The sequence below is a fragment of the Rosa chinensis genome, chromosome 5 (assembly GCF_002994745.2).
Source record: "Rosa chinensis cultivar Old Blush chromosome 5, RchiOBHm-V2, whole genome shotgun sequence".
Classification (NCBI taxonomy): Eukaryota; Viridiplantae; Streptophyta; class Magnoliopsida; order Rosales; family Rosaceae; genus Rosa; species Rosa chinensis.
In genome coordinates, this window is record NC_037092.1 from 3,840,691 (window position 1) to 3,860,824 (window position 20,134).

General features: G+C 38.1%; 1 protein-coding gene across 1 annotated transcript; it reads right to left on the reverse strand.

The window, feature by feature from the left end:
• Nucleotides 1-12,661: 12,661 nt before the first annotated feature.
• LOC112165049 (sugar carrier protein C) lies at nucleotides 12,662-15,423 on the reverse strand. Its single transcript, XM_024301441.2, has 4 exons — nucleotides 15,145-15,423; nucleotides 14,717-15,039; nucleotides 13,359-13,988; nucleotides 12,662-13,254 (listed from the first exon to the last, which is right to left on the reverse strand). Exons 1-4 carry the CDS (start codon nucleotides 15,272-15,274, stop codon nucleotides 12,778-12,780), a joined length of 1,560 nt encoding a protein of 519 aa, XP_024157209.1. The 5' UTR covers nucleotides 15,275-15,423; the 3' UTR covers nucleotides 12,662-12,777.
• Nucleotides 15,424-20,134: the final 4,711 nt, after the last annotated feature.

Sequence of the window (20,134 nt, forward strand, 5' to 3'; positions counted from 1 at the left end):
GGCAGTACAAATTAATCATGGGTTCATACCCATTTTCAATTGTTATGTTTTCTCTATTTTGTGTTGGAATTGATAATGTCAATATTCTTTGGTTGGATATATATTTATACAAGTATATATATGAGTAGGGTTGGACCCAAACTGGGCCTTTAGTTTGCTATTTAACCCTCAAACCTCGAGGATCAGATTGGGCCAGCTCTAGTAGTTGAGTAGTTGAAGATGCGCTTTTGTACTACAGCCCCTATACTTGGCGGGCTGAGCTCCTATGGTCCACGAATGGATGCAAGCCCAAATGACGTACTACCGTCACATCCGTGTGTTAACAACGTGAAAAAAATATTTATCACCCACTTCTTGAATTTTTTATTATTACTAGCCTCTTAACACACGCTCAATTGGTTTTTTTAATGTTTTTTTGTTAAAAAAAAATTAGTTTTACATAATTTATTTCTTCATCAAAATGCAATAAAAAAATAAGGAATAATACAATTTCTGGACTTGTGGTAAATAACAATTGGTGATTCATTGCTCACACATCTGGTAAAAACCCTCCCACGTTGAGATTAACAGTTTCTTCTCTCAATCTTTTCTTGTTTTTCTTTTTCCTATTTTTAATTTACTGTTTTGTCCATTATCTATTAAAGTTTATAGTCTTAGAGTTTTAATTAATCAAGGGCAATTGTAGGATTATTGAAAATTTAACCTTAAGCCTTATTGGCTTAATTAATACTAATTAAAGTTTATAGTCTTAGAGTTTTAATTAATCAAGGGCAATTGTAGGATTATTGAAAATTTAACCTTAAGCCTTATTGGCTTAATTAATACTGATTATGTTCTTTTCTTTTACCATAATAACCTTTTAAATGATTTAATCTTTTATTTTTATTTATTTTTGTTTTGAATAACATTTTATTAAATTTCGGTGAAGTTTTTTTTTTTTTTGAGAGAATTTTGGTAAAGTTTTGACACCAAAAATGAGGCACCATTTTATAATAGTAGAGATTAACATGTCGATACAGATTTTATTTTTTTTTGGTCTAATATTTAATGTGTTTTTTTGTTAGCAATCACCCAAAAGACACTTGCATCATGCAAAGTGTGTATATCAAGACTACTTGCTCGAATAGAACTTTCCCCAAAAACTCAAAAAGGGCTCAATTGTATGCATCCTCTTTATGAACAGGGATATGGGCGGGGACGGACACGCTTATTGAGCATCCAAAGCTACCTAAAGAAATAACAAAATAAACTTAAAACAAGGACAAAATTAGCATATGATACCCATTGCCCGCATCTTCCTTTTGAGATTGAGAAATGAATTTCACTTATCCAACTCTATCCAAAAACAAATCCATTACGACTCAAAGAGAGAACCAAGAACATATAAAGTGCTCCTATGAATTAAAATCTAGTCATGCGATTCTTCTTTTGCTTCACACTAAAGCCGTGACCAAATTGACAAAGCACCTCTCGTTTGGTAGCTACAAGATTTTTTGGCCTAAGAATTGTGTGGTATCTAATTCTTATATTACCAAGTTGGATTCACCGCCAAGCTTTGTGAAATTGTAATGCCTAAAGTTCTTAAATCTCATTATGCCATTGTGGAGAAAAAGAAAAATGCTACAACCAAAAGCATGTGATATCTATTTTGATTCGATCCCACTTTGAATAAAGCTATATGATTATGAGTGGTAGCAATGTTCATGATCTAATGGTTTCATTCTGTACTTTCTTCTTCCATTGCTAGAAAGTTCCTTCTTAATTTTCCAGACAAATCATTGATTAATCCATTGTGCGCCATTATCCATTTGAGTGGGTTCATGTTGTTGTTAATCAATTGTGCCTTCATAATCTCCCACAATATCATGTCGTGCACATATTTGTGTGTAGGTGTAAATTCAAGTAATACGAAGCACAAAAAATTCAGACACATATCATCTTTATTTATATTGTTTTATCACTCAACATTATTATGTGAAAGAGATAATTTTGACAGATACTATAAAGATTGAACAAGTTATATATTGTATTGTGAGCATTGGTTATATGTTCTCAAACTAGGTGAACACCCATCACAAATGTACCTAACTATTGTATAAAATGTGGGTCGAAGAGATAGATCTTGTGTCCTAAAAGAATGCATGTGTGCATGAAATTGAAGGATTGTGAAGGTTAGGTGTGTGATGTTTTTTATTTAAACTATTCTTTCATTTAACATTTAACACTGTCATGTAACAGAAATAGCTTAGTCATTAATTTTTTTCTTTTAATCATTTGTTGATGCAATCCTATGTGCGATTATTGCTTGTCTAGATACAAGAATATTTCAATCCGAAGAGTTTGTGAAATTAGTCATCAATCCATCCTTAGAGTGTCTAACATCACATGTTCAATAATGCGCCTTGGCAAATAGAGCATTAAGTTCAAAAAACATTATTAACTATTATCTTATGTATTTAGTGAGAATTTAGCTCAAGTCGAGACCGGAAATTTTTTATTATTTAAACGTGTTTATTAAATTATCACGTATTAATTTATTGAAGTTTTATTATAATTACAAAAATACCACTGCACTTTTATTTTTAATTGTTTACGAAAATGTCAATGCATCCAAACAACTATTATTATTAATTAAAAAGCTACTACCAAGTACCTAAAAAGGAGCTTGTTCCCCTTAAGCAAGGTCTCGAGTTCGAGCCTTGTGAATGGAGCAGCCAGTATTGGGAGAGCTTCCCTCTTAAATGGAGTCCGACCCGGCTCGAGAGGGATTAGTCCTTACCTACGGGTGGGGGATACTTTGGTTTAACCAAAAAAAAAAAAAGGTACTGTCAACGAATTGAAAAGTTACTTTCAATGAACTGAAAATCTGCTGTTGTTCTATAGAAAAATTACTATTAGTTAGTTGACAATAGCTATTCGAAATAAGGTAGTGACTATTATGTTGAATGACAGTAACTTTTCTAAAAATTGACAGTAGATTTTTGATGCGTTGATAGTAACTTTTTGGTCATTTGACTGTAGCGGTTTTATTTGTGGAAATATCTTTTTTGTTCGTCGACAATAACTTTTCAATTAATGACAGTAACTGCTTTGATTTAACGATATTTTCGTAAATAATGACATTTTCATAATATTGATATTTCTTGTTTTTTGGTGGCTTTTTAAGGAAAAGAAAAAAAAAATAAGTGGCTTAGAGTGTAATAAAGTTATTTAAGTGGCCTTATTTGTGATTGACCCTAACTAACTTTACAAGTTTACAGTTTAAAATTTTCATTTGTTTATTGCTTAGTTGATTAGTATAGTGTATACATGAGCCATTACTTCTTGGACTCACTTTATCCAGTGGTCTCCGAGTCTAAGAAACCAAAGAACTGAGGGTCTGTTTTTCTAAATGTATGAATCATGTACAAACATTTCAGTATGGAGAAAAATTCAGGTATCGTCCCTAAACTATGCTGCCAAGGCCAATTTGATATCCGAACTCTCAAAAGTATTAATGTGATACCCAAAGACCTATATTGGTATCAACGTGATACTTCCGTCAAAAAAATCCAACGGCTCTGTCTGTTTGCTAACGTGGCAAGCAAATGGGCAAAAAAAAAGGGGCAAAATGGACATTTTACCCTCTTTATTTGTTTTTAATTCATTTTTTTTCTTTTCATTTCTTTTCTTCTTCTTCTTATTCAACCTGACTCTTCCACCTCCTCTCTCTCCTCTCCTTCTCCACCACCCAAACCATCACTAACCCCCCCCCCCCCCCGATATCCTCTCCAATTCGGCTCCGCCATCGTCCGCAAGCTCCAGTCCTTAGGTTTCACCAACCTCGTCTTTCGCACCCACACTGACCTCGACCTCACGCGCTAAAACGACGTCGAGTCCTTATTCGCCGCCGAAAAGCCCCAATTCGTAATCCTCGCCGCCGCTAAAGTCGGCTGCATCCGCACCACCAACACCACCTGACTGACTTCATCGCCCTCAACCTCCAAATCCAGACCAACATCATCGACGCCTCGCACCGATTCGGAATCAACAAGCTCCTCTTCTGGGGATTGGTGTAAATGCAAGAGGACCTGATAACCTTATCGGAATTGCAGTAAACGCCGACGAAATTACTGGGGTCGGAAGTGAAATCCCAAGAGGCACCCTACTGAGCATCGATCTCTTTTCATTGGGATTGGTGATGCAAGCTCTTTCATCGAGTCAACCGCCTTCATCGACCGCGACCCCCCCTTAAGTCCCTCATCTCCTGCCTCGACCTCGCCACCAACCCCAACTCCCGATCCCTGCCGAACTCCGCTTCTCTTATCACCCTCCACCGCCAACCTAACCCATCCTCTTCAGTTTCTCAGCATCCAACCACCGAGCTCGAAGAAGAAGCAGACCCAGAAGAAGATTTAAAAAAAATAAAAATAAAAAAAATTTGTGATGAGATTTAACATCAGGGTCATTTTGGTCTTTTCTCTCTCTTTTTTTTTTTTGACTTGTTTGCCACGTCAGCAAATAGACAGAACTGTTGGATTTTTTTGACGGAAGTATCACGTTGATGCCAATATAGGTCTTTGGATATCACATTGATACTTTTGAGAGTTCAGGTATCAAATTGGCATTGGCAGCATAGTTTGGGGACGTGGGCTGAATTTTTCTCTTCAGTATATATAGCTACACCATGTTTTCTTCTGGTCGATCAGTAGACCAAGCTTGCCTTGATATATTTTTCAAAATCGAAACAACTTGTCCAATAACAAAGCACTGAGTGTGTTCTATAAAACTGTATGGTCTGGAGACGTCGGCTCATTAAGTAGGGCAAAAAAAGATGAACATTACTTTGTAGAATGTGATAACACCATCCTAATAAATATAACAGAGTAATACATATATATAATTTTCAAGCAAAATTAAAACAATAATTGAGGACGTCATAAAACTTTGGGGTCTCTTGTCACATCCTGCTCTTTCCAGCCTGGAGCAACATACTAAAATGTACTCTTACAGGCAGCTACGCCCTCTAGGTATATGCATAAGTTCCAAGTCGAGGAAGCCTAGAAGCTTTACCCTTTTATTGTAATTCTGGTCCAGGACGCTTACAATTGTCAGACCATAACACAACATTTGGACACTGACTAGTCCAGTGCTCGCCAGACTTACAACATCTCCTACTAATCTTGAGAGGAGGTCCAGGACGCTTATCAACAACATTTGGACACTCAGAACTCCGGTGCTCGCCATACTTACGAGATCTATTACAAACCTTGAGGGAATGATGTCCGTCCGCATAGTCAAAGTGGCTACATCGGCCATCATTGAGAAGACCACAAAACGGACAATACACTCTCGCTGTCATCAGTGACAATTTAGCAGCTTCAAATCTTGGACACTCATGTTTATAGTTGCCACAATTTGAACAAGTCAGGGGCAACTCAAAATTCTCCTTCTCAGCCACATAATCATCCTCTAGTTCAGATTCCTTCTGACCTTGGTTTTTCTCTAGTTGTGCTCCCCATAGTATTTTAATGGTTCCAAGTGCATTTCAGTATCCCCCATCAGCATATCTCGAGAACAAAGCATGAGCTGAGGTACTTCAACAACAGAAAAAGAGTTCATACTGGAGTTCATGTCGATTCCAGCTATCCACTACACACACACACACACACAATTCAAATCCAATTCTGAATGGGACTGGGACAGAACTAGTAGTCGTTTTGCAAGATGAAACTGACATTTCATGGGGATAGGAAAAACGATAAAAAAGAAGTTAGGACTGACAATTTCAACAATACTTTGCAGACTTGCAGTCGTGTTTGGCTAGAAAACAAATTGGGGGAAAAAAATGCAAACAATACTTAATATGGGTTAACTTCGTGTTGTCAGGTTGATCTACGGTCAATCCGTTTATTAAATGGGTTATGACATGTTAACCTGTGGCCGATCCGCTTTTTAATAGTGCGGATTCAACCCATTTTATTTTGTGCTGATTTCATCTCATCTTATCGAGTTATGTTGGAATTGTCAGCCCTAACTTAAACCCAATCTCAATTGCACAGCTCTCTTCATGGGTCAATGGCTTTGTCTTGATGGATCTAGCTAAGCTGCTCTAATATATACTAGCAGGGTCCACCCACTATGTATGTGGAGAGAAGTTAAAGGTAGTGGAAAAACTTCTCATACAACTACCACATTTTCTACTTTTAATTTTTTTTTTCTATTTTACAATTTATCATATTATCCTTATTGATTAATTATATTTCATAATTTTTTAATATATAAATGTTAAATTGGTAAAAAATTTCAGTTTGGAGAGCAAAACTCTCTTCTCTTATAATAATAATAATAATAATAATAATAACAATAATAATAGTATAGATTTAAAAAATAATAATAATAATAATAATTTTTTTGAATCAATCCAGACAACTTTCATTCAACTCAAGCCAGAACGGCACGGATACATACATTCCCTTGCCATCTATGAGTAAGTTTAGGACGTGGCATGCTAGCACCACTCATTAGACAATCAGTGCTCACAAATGAAAGCAAGCCTATAACTATGAAAAAACTAGAACACAGTACATATGCATAGTTCAACGAAAAACTAAAATCTCTCATTTTCATCCAAGTTGGGGCTAGGAGGTATGGCTGGGTCCAGCCTCCTAGATCCCAAATTCGAAACCCCATAGAACCAGATCCCAAAACTGTGAGCTTCAAATCCGGATTTTGATGTTGCACCCAAAAGGATTTGGATACCCACAAGTTGCGCCAAACAATAGATTTAGGTCCCCAATTCGAGTTGGGCCTCAACAATGATCTCGGCACCCAACCCAGATTGGGCTCCTCTGCTCTTGCACCAATTTTCATCACGGCCACAATCGCTGCCACACATACGAGATGCAGGCGATCTCATCTCCGCCCCAGATCCTGAGACCATCCTCTCCCACGTTAGCATAGGCCTTATCCAACTTCGAGGATCACCCATAATTCTAACTTTGAGACGTCCCCGACGCGGTCGAGTCCGACCAAACTCCTCCAACTCATCTTTCCATACAGGCTTGCTTCGGCAATGAATCACCGATTGCACCATCTTCCTCAGGTCCCAAGGTGTGATCAATGCAGGATGAGGCCAAGAGAAGCTTCTTGACCATCCACATGAAGTAGATTGGAGATCCGACGCAAGAGATCTAGGTTGCGTTTGAGGGGGCTTTTTAGCTCCCCTGCTTATAAGCACAGGACTTGATTGTGTTTGGTAACCCGGCTTATTGTCAGCTTTCTCCAGAAGCTGCGGCTTTTTTCATCAAAAAGCTGAAGCTGCCTCACCCCGGCTTTTAGAAGCCAGAAGCCGCGCGCTACTGTAGCGATGGTTGAATGAATTTTTTGAAATACCATTGGGTACCCTCATGAACTTCAAGGAATTACAGACCAACCTCTTGTCTTCCTCAACTCTCTCTCTGTCCTCTCTTTCTCTCTCTCTTTCTCTCTATCTCAGTGCTCTTAGGACGAGATCGTGCATTCATCGGCGCCTCCACCTTTGCTCTCCCTGGTAGACACCTCGAGTTCGGTAAGGAGTATTGTTTATGATTTTGATTTCTTGGGGTTTGATTTCATTTCTCTCTGTCCTGAATCTTGGTGACTGTATCTTGATCTGGATTTCTATATAGTACATAGAAATCACCTGCTAATTTTTGTTTTTGGATTTTGTTTCCTCAAAACTTGCTATCTTCACATTTTGGATGAGGCAAATATTTTGAATTAGCAAACATTTGTTTGAGATTTACAATTTGCCTTAAAAAAGTGTTAGAATTTGTGACCATTTGAATATGTTATGATATTTTTTGTGATTACTTGATGCGAACCAGAAATCAATTGTTATTAATGTTACTAATATATTTGTATAAGTTATTTTTAAAATTGTCCAATATTAATAATATGGTCACCATGATTTATAAAAATTGAAAGTTGACAAAAATTAATAAGGACATAATAAAGATTAAAAATAATAACAAAAGCATTTGAACAACAATGTATTACCAAACAATTAAGACAAAATAATCTCATGTCCAATTTGGTCATTCCACAAACAAAAAGCACAAGTCAGTTTGAGTTTACCAAACACTTTGCCACTGCTTTTGCCACTGAAAGCATTTATAAAAAGCCAGTTTACCAAACACTCAGCTACTTTGCTTTTCAGCTACTTATTCTCAGAAATAAGTAAAAGCCATCTTTTCCTCAAAGAACAGCCATACCAAACATAGCCCTACTTGCTCCGAAGAGCAAGCCACCACTGCCTCTTGGAGGATAGGGCCCAAGGCTCACCCCTGGAGGTCCGCCGCGATCTGGATCGAACCCAAACCGGCACGGGTCAGAAACCTTGAATGTTGCATAACCTTCTTTTTGTTGGTTGGTCGCTGACCAAGATTGGAGGGCTGAGATTGGATTGTGGGATGTGGAGTGGGTTTCTCCACTTAGAATGGAGATCGGCAGCAGTCGCCATGTTTGGATCACCGAGCATAGGCGGCTAGGTTTTGGGAGCGGCATCTTAATAATAATAATAATAGTATAGATATATATATATATATATATATATATATATACGGAGGCGTTCCAAAGAGGACGTCCGCACTTTCGTTAAAGTGCGGACGGCGCTGCTGCAGCTCGGCTCGGGGCGCGACGGAGCGGCGAGGGTTGCCGGAAGGACGCCAGGGGTCGGGCGGAGCCGTCTGCAGTAGGTGGAGTCGCCGGCGACGTCGTTGGAGGGCTGCCCAGAAAACCTGCAGTTGCAGGTCGGGTTGCTGCCCAGAACCTGCAACCCCGACCTCCTCCGACCGTGAACACTGCCCAGAACAGTCCAAGATGCCTCCGGCCTCCCTCCTGCAAGCCGCGCGCCGCCGCCGCCGCCTGGAACGCCTCCGCTGCATCGCCATCCGCACTTTAGCGAAGTGCGGACGTCCGCTTCAGAACGGGCCTCTATATATATATATATATATATATATTTTATGAGAATGGAAGGTGCTGTAAATTGATAATAAAAACAACTGGGAATAAACTGTGAATAAAAAGGAACTAACCGCAGTACAAATTAATCATGGGTTCGTAGTCATTTTTAATTGTTATGTATTTTATTTTTTTTTGGCAATAATTGTTATGTATTTGCTCTATATGGTGTTGGAATACACTGTGTATATATATCAACTGTGGGTCCAAATGGGCCTTTTAATTTGCTATTTAACTCTAAACCTAAAGCATTAGGTTGGGCCAGCTCTAAGTAGCCTGAATGCAAGATCCTAATCAGAAGCTCAATATAACTTTGATGACAAGATTAGGTAAGGGGCTCATTTGACAATAACTTGAAGACGCGCTTTAGTAACAGCCCCAATACGTGGCGGGTTGAGTTCATATCGTGCACGCATGGACTGTATTGCTAGATAATGCAGGCCCAAATGATGTAATTAACACAACTTCCCTCCACTTTCATATTCAATGCAAATGTTATTGTTAAAAGAAAGAACGTAAAAAAATTTATCATCGAATTTTTAAATTTTTTCATATTAATGTTTTTATATTCTTTTATTTTATAATAAATTCAAGAAATAAATATGCAGTTCCCCATGTCTTTCTCTCTGACTCTCGCGAGAGAGGGTTCTTGGTGGCGACTAGGTTAGGCTGGTGGCGGCCTTGCATTCTCAACCGAGAAGGGGTTTCTTCACCTTCGTCTTGGCTACATCTTGGTGTTTTCGGGCTCGCTCGACGGAGCCTATTCTCTGTAGGCTGCGACCTTATTCCCCTTGTTGTGGTCGCGGTTTGTGCTCATAACAATGGTGGTCAGGTGAGTGATATGGAATAGATCGAGGCATGTGACTGGGCTGGGCTGCAGGTTGGATGAAGACCGCGAGGGAGGGCATCAGTGTCAGGGCCTTTATGCATGGTGATGGCGATCTATAGTTGGGCTGGGATCAGTCGAATTCTAAGGAGGATGAAGGGATCGGTGATGATCCAGATTTCTCTTCGGTGGCAGGGATTGATGTTGGGATTTTTCCGGAATTGGACCCTTCTCTATCCTGGAGGCATGTTGGTTTCTATGGCAGTCTTCAGGTGGGTGCTACCAGTGGTAGTGGAAGCGCAGGCGGCGTATTCTCATGAATGGTGGATGGCGGCAGCGGCATGACTGCCTTTTCCTCTAGGGTTTATCCTAGGTGTGTTGATTGGGCCTGGCATTGGGTTGCTAAGGTTTGGTTTTGGGCCCAAGCAATTGTTTTTTCCTCAAGGATCGTGGGCTGGACTCTATTTTAGAGGGCCTGGGCTGGTCTAGAATTGGAGGTGCAGGATGAGGGTTCATCCTTTACTTCCATTATTGCTTAAATTTTGTTAAGTCGCAAATATCATATTCTCTGAGGATTCATTTTACTATTTACTTCGGAGGATGTTTGATCTTTGTTTGAAATAAAGGTGCGTTATTTTCCTTAAAAGGTGGGTGGCCTGGGGTTTGTTCTTGTTATAGAATAGGTGTTTAGGGTTTCATAAGGAACGATTCTTTCTGTCGACCCCATAGGGGTGTTTCGTTTTTGTACTGCTTGCTGAATATATATAATGGGCTGACCTCTTTTCATCGAAAAATATTCTTTTATTTTACCATAACAAATTTTTTTAAATGATTTAATCATGGATTTTATTTATTTTTGTTTTGAAATGCATTGATCTTTCAAATTTTGGTGAAGGACTTTTTTTTGGTTAAGAAAGAATTTTGGTGATGCTTTGACACCAGAGAAGCAGAGATGAAGCCTCACTTTATTATAGTAGAGATAAAGATGTCTAGTAAAGAGCTTCTTTGATATGTTTCAAGATGTTGGCAATCACGCAAAAGACACTCGCATCATACAAAGTGTGTATGTCAAGACTAGTTGCTCAAATATAACTTTCTGCCCCCAAAAGGGCTCAATTGTATGCATCTTCTGCTTTATGAACAGGGATATTTTTGTTTTGGGGGGGGGACGATGCTCAATGAGCAGCTACAGAGATAACAAAACAAACATAAAACAAGGACACAATTAGCATATGATGCCCATTGCCCCCATCTTCCTTTTGAGATTGAGAAAGGAATTCCACTTATCCAACTCTATCCAAAAACATATCCATTACGACTCCAAGAGAAAACCAAGAACTTATAAAGTGCCCCTATGAATTAAAATATAGTCATGCGATTCTTCTTTTGCTTCATAGTTCATACCAAGGCCGTGATCAAACTGAGAAAGCTCCTCTCTTTTGGTAGCTAGAAGGTTTTTGGCCTAAGAATTGTGTGGTATCTAATTCTTATATTACCAAGTTGGATTCACCGCCAAGCGTGCTAGCTTTGTAAAATTGCAATACCGAAAGTTCTTAAATCTCATTATGGCATTGTGGAGAAAAAGAAAAATGCTACAACCAAAAGCATGTGATATATATTTTGATTCTTCTCCACTTTGAATAAAGCTATATGATTATGACTGGTAGCAATCTTCATGATCTACTGGTTACATTCAGTACTTTCTTCTTCCATTGTTAGATAGTTCATTCTAATTTTCCAGACAAATCATTGATTAATCCATTGTGCGCCATTATATATTTGGGTGGGTTCATGATGTTGTTGATCAATTGTGCCTTCATAATCTCCCTTAATATCATGTCGTGCACATATTTGTGTATAGGTGTAAATTCAAGTAATACGGAACATCAAAAATTTAGACACATATCATCTTCATTTATATTGTTTTATCACTCAACATTATCACGTAAAAGAGATAATTTGACAAATACAAGAAAAATTGAACAAGTTATATGTTGTATTGTGGGCATTGGTTATATGTTCTCAAACAAAGTGAACCCCCCTCACAAATGTACCTAACTATACATTATGAGAAAAATGTGGGTCGAAGAGATAGATCGTGAGGCCTAAAATATGGCATGCGCGGAAGAAATAGAAAGATTGTGAAGTTTAGGTGTGTGACATGTTTCATTTGAACTATTATTTCACTTAACAGTTTGAACTTTATATTGTCATATAACATAAATATCATCATTATTAAATTTCTTTATTTATTTGCTGATACAATTGTATGTTTGATTATTATTGCTTGTCATCAATCCATCCTTGGGGTGTCTAGCATCACACCATGTGCTGTGTTCAATAATGTGCCTTGGCAAATAGACCATTAGAGGCAATGAACATCCAAAGGACTAAAGATTGTTGCTTCGGGCTCTATAAAGTTTATATCCAACTCATGTAACGTTGTTGGAATTTAGACAAAGTATCTGAACTACTATTAGATAAGCAAACCAATGATGTTAGTTAGGATCTCACTCAAGAGGGCCTAAACACACCCAAATTGAGATGCCCTTTAAGCCACTTCAAGCAATCGCACCAATAATTGAAAGCTACTCATCAAGAACTTGCATAGTGCTTGTAGTTCCCTACTCCTTTCTTCTTGGACAGTTTATACCAAATTTTAAGATGACCCTCAAATTCAATTTCTTTTCTCTTTTTTAATGACGGTATTGTCATAGTCTCATTGGCTTATATTGCCAAAGTTTCTACCCAATTATGGAAATGAGTGCACTTGTAAGAAGTCAAAACCACAATCCATTTCTGGTCCCAACAACCCACATTATGATTCAAGTATATGGAAAGGCACAGAACATAGGTATGTAAATTGAAGAACAGAAATTTATATATAAACCTTGCCAATTGGAAACAATAGTATTTACTACTACCAAAACTCAACAAGTAAATGAAGAGGCATATTTGCCCATGACCAATTACACAGTTTTGACAGTTGTCGGCTTGCTCATCTCATAACCATCATTGGGGTAATCTTCATCGGTAACAAATCTCTTCCAGTACCAATGCTGCTTCCACACCCTGCTCATCTCTTCAATTGGGATCCCCTTTGTCTCGGGCAAGAAGAAGTACACGAAAATGGACATGACACACACGAAGAATGCAAAGAAGATGAAGAGCCCAAATTTCAAGTGGCACAACATTGTCAAGAAGACTTGAGCCACAATGAAGGTGAAGATCATGTTGACTGAGACATTGACACTCTGAGCAGCTGATCTGATTTCCAAGGGGAAGATTTCACTAGGGACTAGCCACCCTAGAGGACCCCATGACCAAGCAAACCCTGCTACATATGTGCAGATGAAAATCACCACAACAATTGCATACCACTTTGGCAAATTATCAGCATCTCCATCCAATCCAAATTTAGCACCAATGCAAGCCGCCACAACTATCTGCAATTAGAAAGAACAAGACCCAGCTGGTTAAAATCATGAAGAAAAAAAATTCATTAAACAAATGATTTCCCCTGTTGAAAAACGAGTGCTTGCTTAAGTACCTGGCATATCAACATTTGAGTTCCACCCTCAAGGAAGAGCTTCCTCCTTCCCCACTTATCAACACCATACATCGAAACACATGTTGCAGCAACATTGACAGTTCCGGTGATCACAGCCGATATGAGAGAAGCATCACTTCCGAAACCAATTGTGTTGAACAACACAGGAGCATAGAACATGATCACATTGATACCGGTAAGCTGCTGAAAGAATGGAATCAGAATTGCCATGCAGAGTTGGGGCCTGTACTTCCTCTTAAGTAGATTCCTCCATGGATCCTCTATCTTCTTACACTCATCACTAGCTACAATAAGGTCATTGAACTCCTCGCTGACATCATCAACGCCGCGAATTCTCCGGAGATGGGTCTTGGCTTTCTCGTGCTGGCCGCGCTCGATCATAGAGTTTGGTGTGTCTGGTAATATTAGGGAGCCAACGGTGATGATAAGGGCAGGGACCATTGCACCACCCAAACTCAAACGCCATCCCCAACCGCCCTTTATCTTGGCAAAGAAGTAATTCAACAAATTGGCGGCAAGGATACCAATTGTGATAGAAAGCTGGAAACCAATGTTGAGAGCTCCTCTGAACTTGGATGGCGCCATCTCAGACAAGTAGAGTGGCACAGACTGTAAATTCAAATATAGAATCATCACAGAATTAATTAATTATATCCCCAAAGATTTACAAATAATAAATCTGATAGAAGTGAACAAAAAGGTCAGGATCAAGAGGGTCACATGGTTTTGACAAGTTGTCATGTTTTCTTATTTCACAAATTATTTAAAGGAATCAAAGATAATGACAACTTTGTATTATATTTAATGTATTGACAAACTGGTTGCAATATTTCATATTCAACACCGTTACCATCAAAAGTAAACGCAGGCCAAAAAAGGGTGCACGGTGAAAGTCACAAACAAAGAAAAAACAGCTCATGCATTTGAAGTTTTGAACTAAATTCAAACACAGAAGTTCCCTATTTTCCAAATTCTTATCCCATCACACATGACACCCTTGTTAACTTGTTTGCTTGCTGAAAACACACAATAAGTAACCATCTAGATAGAGAATAAGTGACCATTCTTCCTCATATTCTCAGTGACAAAATTAAGGTGAGAAGACATCATTAATATACAGAAGCACAAAAAGAACATTCATATATAAAGCTTGAAATCCCATATCTAAATCCTAAAAAGTTAAGGTTTTTTCGTCATGTTCCATATCAGATCTGAAGAAAAAGTCAAATCCATGCATATAACTCAGGAATAAAAATCATTGAGCTTTGTTTTTAGACAGCACATTCTTGTTGTTCACGGACAGAGACCAAATACAAAGATCCAAACAATTGTTTTACCTGATTGGAGAATCCGATACCGAAACCAAGCAATATCCGGCCAAGAATCAACATCCACACAGCTTTGGCAGCGGCATTGATGATGGCGCCGGAGCAGAACAGAAGACCACCGAACAACATGGACAATTTCCGGCCAAACTTCCGAGTCACGGTGGCTGCCACAATCGAGGCCATGAGAGCAGCCAAGTACAACGAAGACGTGAACATGGTCAACGTCTGACTGTCATACTGGCAGTACTGGTTGGTCGACTTGTCCAGCTCCTTCTTACGGTACACAGAAGGAAAAAACTTCTTCAGGAACGAGTCCATGGACGTTACACCACCTAACAAAACCAAGAAATTCATGTCAGGTAAAAAAAAGGTTCAAAATTCAAGTTTGTTCAACCAAAACAAGTACGTCACTAAAGTGTGGTCAAGAAAATGGTTACCGGAGATTCCAATGTCGTAGCCGAAAATCAGCCCCCCCATGGCGGCGATGATGCATGTTACCAGTACATAACCGGTGAGTTTTCCGGCATACTCCTTTTCGCCACCACTGGCAATACCTACGGCAGGCATTGTCGCCCCGCTTTACTCAGAGAAAGAACTCAAGCAAAAGGGTTTGAAACTCAGGAGTTGTTTCGAAAAACTTAGAAATGAACAAGAAGAAAAGTAATGAGAACACAATAGGCACACACAGGAGGAAGAAGATACAATGAGGTTTTGGACAAGGGCCAGTAGGTGTGTATAAATAGAAAAACTGAGAGTCTGAACTGGGAGTCAAATTACAAACAACCCCTTGAGCTGTCAAAGAAAATAATAACTTCTAATTACTAATGAATACACGCTATATTTTTTTTAAGGATAAGATTTGATATGATTTGTTGGAGTATTCTCTAAACAAGCTACCACAATTACCATATACGTAAAACCAATTTATGGTCCTACAATTACATTTTAAAAGCTACTTCGGAAAGTGACCAAAAGGTTAACCAAAGCAGTGATCCAAATATGTTTTTAATTTTCTTAAGCTTTTCCGCAACGAAAATGTTTAAACCGGTAAGTAATAATTATACTATGAATTGGATAAAGGTCGGTGACAGTGAGTTGGATGTCAATGTGGTTTAGCTGTCCAAGTTCTTCATGACATCTTTGCTTCATATTTGGATGAGTGGTTCTAGTTGGACCTCTAAATTTGTTATTTGGACCTCTCATATTTAGTACACCTCTAATTTACTTTTTAGAATACTTGAAAAGCTAAGTAGACCTCCTTATTTTTATCAAAACGCCATTGAACATGAGATACAACAATCTGTTACTCTACTTTTTATCTCTCTTCAACCACAAGAAAAAGAATAAATCAAAATCACATTATATTGCTCTTTTATGAGTAAGTCTCTCCTCCACAAAAATTAATCAGAGGGTTGATTCTCGATCTTGATATGTTGTTGGAATCTCTTTGAATTTGCTAAAAAAATGATTTCAAGGATTTTTTTGGTTAGAAGATCGAGTAATAACTATATCATAATATTCAATTAATTTAATTTTAAAAAAAATTTCAAATCAGATTGTTTTGAATTTATTTTTGTATTAAATGATGGGCCATATATAGAAATTATTATTTTTACTTAATTATTTTAGGTAAATTGTAAAACTACATAGGCAATATAAGGAAATTTTGAGGAAAAAAAAATAATTTAATTGAATGTTATATTTGATTGGAGGAGGTAAGAAGAGTATTTATTTATTTTTTTATTTTTTCATTTTTCTCTCTTTGTCCTTATTTGTCTTTTTATATAACTTGACAAAGTCCATTAATAATTGAAAAAAGTTAGAGGGTCCAAATATCAAATTTAGAGGTCTAACTAGAATCACCCTATTTGAAAATGCAATATACATTTCATACTAGGAATGGATTGGATTAGGATTAGTCAGATTTTCAACAAGTCGGTTATGCTGCTATGTTGGAGCACGTACTATACTCATTAATTAAAATATCAGATGTCGCGGATATACTGTGGAGACTACTATAGCTTTGGATAATATTTGGATATATACACATCATGCTGGGATGGAATCGGATAGAAATAGGGGAGTTTTGGTGCGTCGGCCATTCTAGGCTATACTATACCTCCCATTAATCATGGGATTTGTGGAAAAGTGGGGAATACGTGACTTAAAAGGGCTTTTACAATTACACCAAAGCAGTCGGTCCATGTGAATGTGATGATACTAAAGATGCGTACGAGAAATTAATACAAATCTAGAGTGGTAGTATTGGTAAATTAGGAGCAATGTCGGGGATATTCGGGGTAAGGTCTCAGATGACGTTAGGTTGGGTTGATGTCATTGGAGGTCTGTTCCTCATTTCCCGGAAAGTCCAGCAAAGAAAATTGATTCCAAGCTTTGTTTTTCTCTTTTTTGTCTAATGGTCCTCTCTCAACTTATTTATTACTGAACCAACTCTTTAACATCGGCCTTTGATGGGGCAACCGGCAACGGCACAATTTTTTGCTTGCTAGTTGAGTAACCTCCGTGATCTTTTTTCTTTCTTTCGTAGAGCGCATCTTATATTATTTAAGATTTTCTTTTGATCTATATGTATCATGAAATGTTATATTAATAAATTGTAGTGAGTTTCTAACAAATATATCTGAAAAATGTAGGGTCATTTTGATAGAGAGTATCATGTTCCTAAATTTAAACATTCCCTCAACCTCATACGTTGTGATTTCCGAGTGAAAGCAAATCTAAGGAATCTACACTATAACAATATAACTTTATACCAAGTAAGGAGGCTGATTCTTTTGTTAAACCAAAAGTTTATTGTATTGTTTTATATATAGATGAGATCACATCTATAAATGGTCTTCCGTAAGGACTAATTTGGCAGTTAAAGTTAACAATGTATTAATTTGACATTCATGGCACAATATGATTAAATATTGTCATGAGTGACATGCAAATGAGATCATATTGCGGGATGGTATTTAATCAGATTAATCTCACAAAGATGATGAAAATTCTTTTTAGGCTTATCTGCTTAACGAATGCAGTATTACTAATGTGAGATTTTACAAATATTCTTTAGGTGAAGACATGGTTTCTGGTGGTTTCCTAGGACCCTACACATGTTCCTCTGCCGATGACCTCGGGTTAATATATACTTATATAGCTCACATATATTCTTCGAGTAAAACAAATAAACATAAAGACCTTGATACTGCCTAAAGAACATGAAGATACGGAGAAACTACCAAAGAAAAAGCCACTGAAAGCAGAGAACAAAAGTAAAAAATGTGATCTCTTTTACTTATTCCATTTTCCAGTAATCTTGTTCAGACCAACTCCTTCCTCAATTGCTTCAATCTGAAGATGATAACTTAGATTTAAAGTTTCTTACATTGTATTGGTTCTTTAAGACTTCTTTTTTGTCTTGGGTATTTGACTAGGATAATCCTCTTTTAATGAGACTATTAAAATAAGGACAAGTTAAAGATTTTTTGTGAGACTCCCTATTCGATCACATTACATTAAATCAACCATTAGATGTTTAGAGCATTTATGTAATTTTTCAACAAAATTAAAAACTGTTAAGACATTCATAATCGTGATTTATCAGTTATGAACATGAACAGTTCATGTTTGACAAATTTCGTTCGTTCATTTATTTGACTTAGTTCGGTACCTTAATGATTAACAATTTGGAAAAAAACTTTTCAGAAGTGACATACTCATACATATATAAACATCTAAAAATTAATTTGTCGTAATATAATCGAAAAATATATTTTTTAAACTGTTAACTAGAAAATCATCAACTAATTCTAATTAAAGTGATCATCATTTAAAGGGCTCCGGCCTATATTAATTGATATGCTAGTATTATCATTTAGCCGCAGTTTTCTATCAGCTTCATGTACTTTTCAACGCGATTTGTTTAGTCCAAAAGTCCCTCAAATTCACAGCTACGGTTTGGTGGCTGGTAGCAAGTATCCACTTGCCCCCAATCTTAATCAAAATTTTGTACCCTTTACGAGCCTGGTCTCTGATTGTCACTAGACCACGGAATATAGACGCAGACTTTAATTTTCGTTTCGAAAATTCCAAGCCGAAACCAAAACCAAATTAAATGGTTTTAGGGTTTCAAACAAGGCTGGCTTGACTTTGACCAGTTGACGCCATGAATTTGTGGTATGGTATGTATTGGTAAGTCACTCAAGCAATGTTTGCGAATTGAAGTGGCCGTCTAGTCATGATCAACGACAAAGCCATTACAAGGCATGTCAACTAACTTCTGGGCATCTACTGATTCTACTCAATAGGTTTCTGAAGCGAATCTGACTTCATTTCTGATATCAAGCTTTCGGGGTCCTACGTGCGATGACTTTAATCACACGTGCGATAAGATATACAGAAGAGTTGATTCGTCACATTCAAACAGAGCTGCAGACGCATGGCACTACCTGACGCTAGTGGTACCATGCAGTCGAATAGGCGACGACGATGACTAGCTTCTTGTGTAATATTGTCGCCACTTTGCGGAAAAGTTGACCACAAAGTGGTAGTTTGGCAAAGCGGAAGAGAGGCTTTTCGTTTTAGTGTTTAGCTAGGTATTGATCATGGAGGAGAGAAGAGACGACTTCATATTTTTTAATAGCTCTATCATAATCGATCATCTCCACCAGTGGCAGAGCCAGGAATTTAAGTTTATTGGGACACGAAAAGAAAAAATAGTTCATAGAGTCCTAACGAAAACATAATATCAAATTTCTATGTCTATATAAACAAATCTAATATCCATTCCCAGATGCCGGTTTGTGTTGGGTGGACTGAAGCGCTCGATGTAGTCTTTCGATGGTTGGACGGTGACGGAGGCGTGACGGTTGCTCAATGCCGGTGGTGGGTTGGTGGTTGTGGTGGCGGGCCGGCGAAGCTACTCCTTTGGGCCGAGCGGGCTGAATGGCTGAATACTTTGCTGGTTTGGTCCTTTGGGTTTGGATGCAGCTGGTAGGCCCGATCTGGGCTAGAGATAGGGCTTGGGCTTGGGCTCAGTTTTTGGGCACTGCCCTAGGTCTAAGTTAGGTTAGTTCTATGTCGCTTTATGCGAGCAATAAGTCCCTACATTAGTTGTGTAGGACTAATCTGGCTATGTCTTGTGTATGCACTCTATGTGCCTTGTCCGCTCTAGGTCGGCGACGAATTATTTGCTTCATCAAATTGGCGCTGCCACCTAGTGGCAGGGTGAGACTCAGTGTCGTCGGATTTTCTTTTCGGCAGCAACATGGGAGGAAAGCTGTGCTAAAGCTGGTAATTATGCTATTGTACTTACATGAGCATTTGCAATCATAATTAGCTATAATGAGCCACACTCATGATACCGCCAGCTGTACCAACTACCGCTAACGGTGTGACCTACGGAAACACAGCCAAGCAGGC

Coding starts and splice junctions, on each gene's coding strand:
- LOC112165049 (XM_024301441.2), bottom strand. CDS start 15,274: ATGCCTGCCGTAGGTATTGCCAGTGGTGGCGAAAAGGAGTATGCCGGA. Junction 15,040..15,144: donor CTACGACATTGGAATCTCCG/GTAACCATTTTC, acceptor TGGTTTTGTTAG/GTGGTGTAACGTCCATGGAC. Junction 13,989..14,716: donor GTATCGGATTCTCCAATCAG/GTAAAACAATTG, acceptor TTGAATTTACAG/TCTGTGCCACTCTACTTGTC.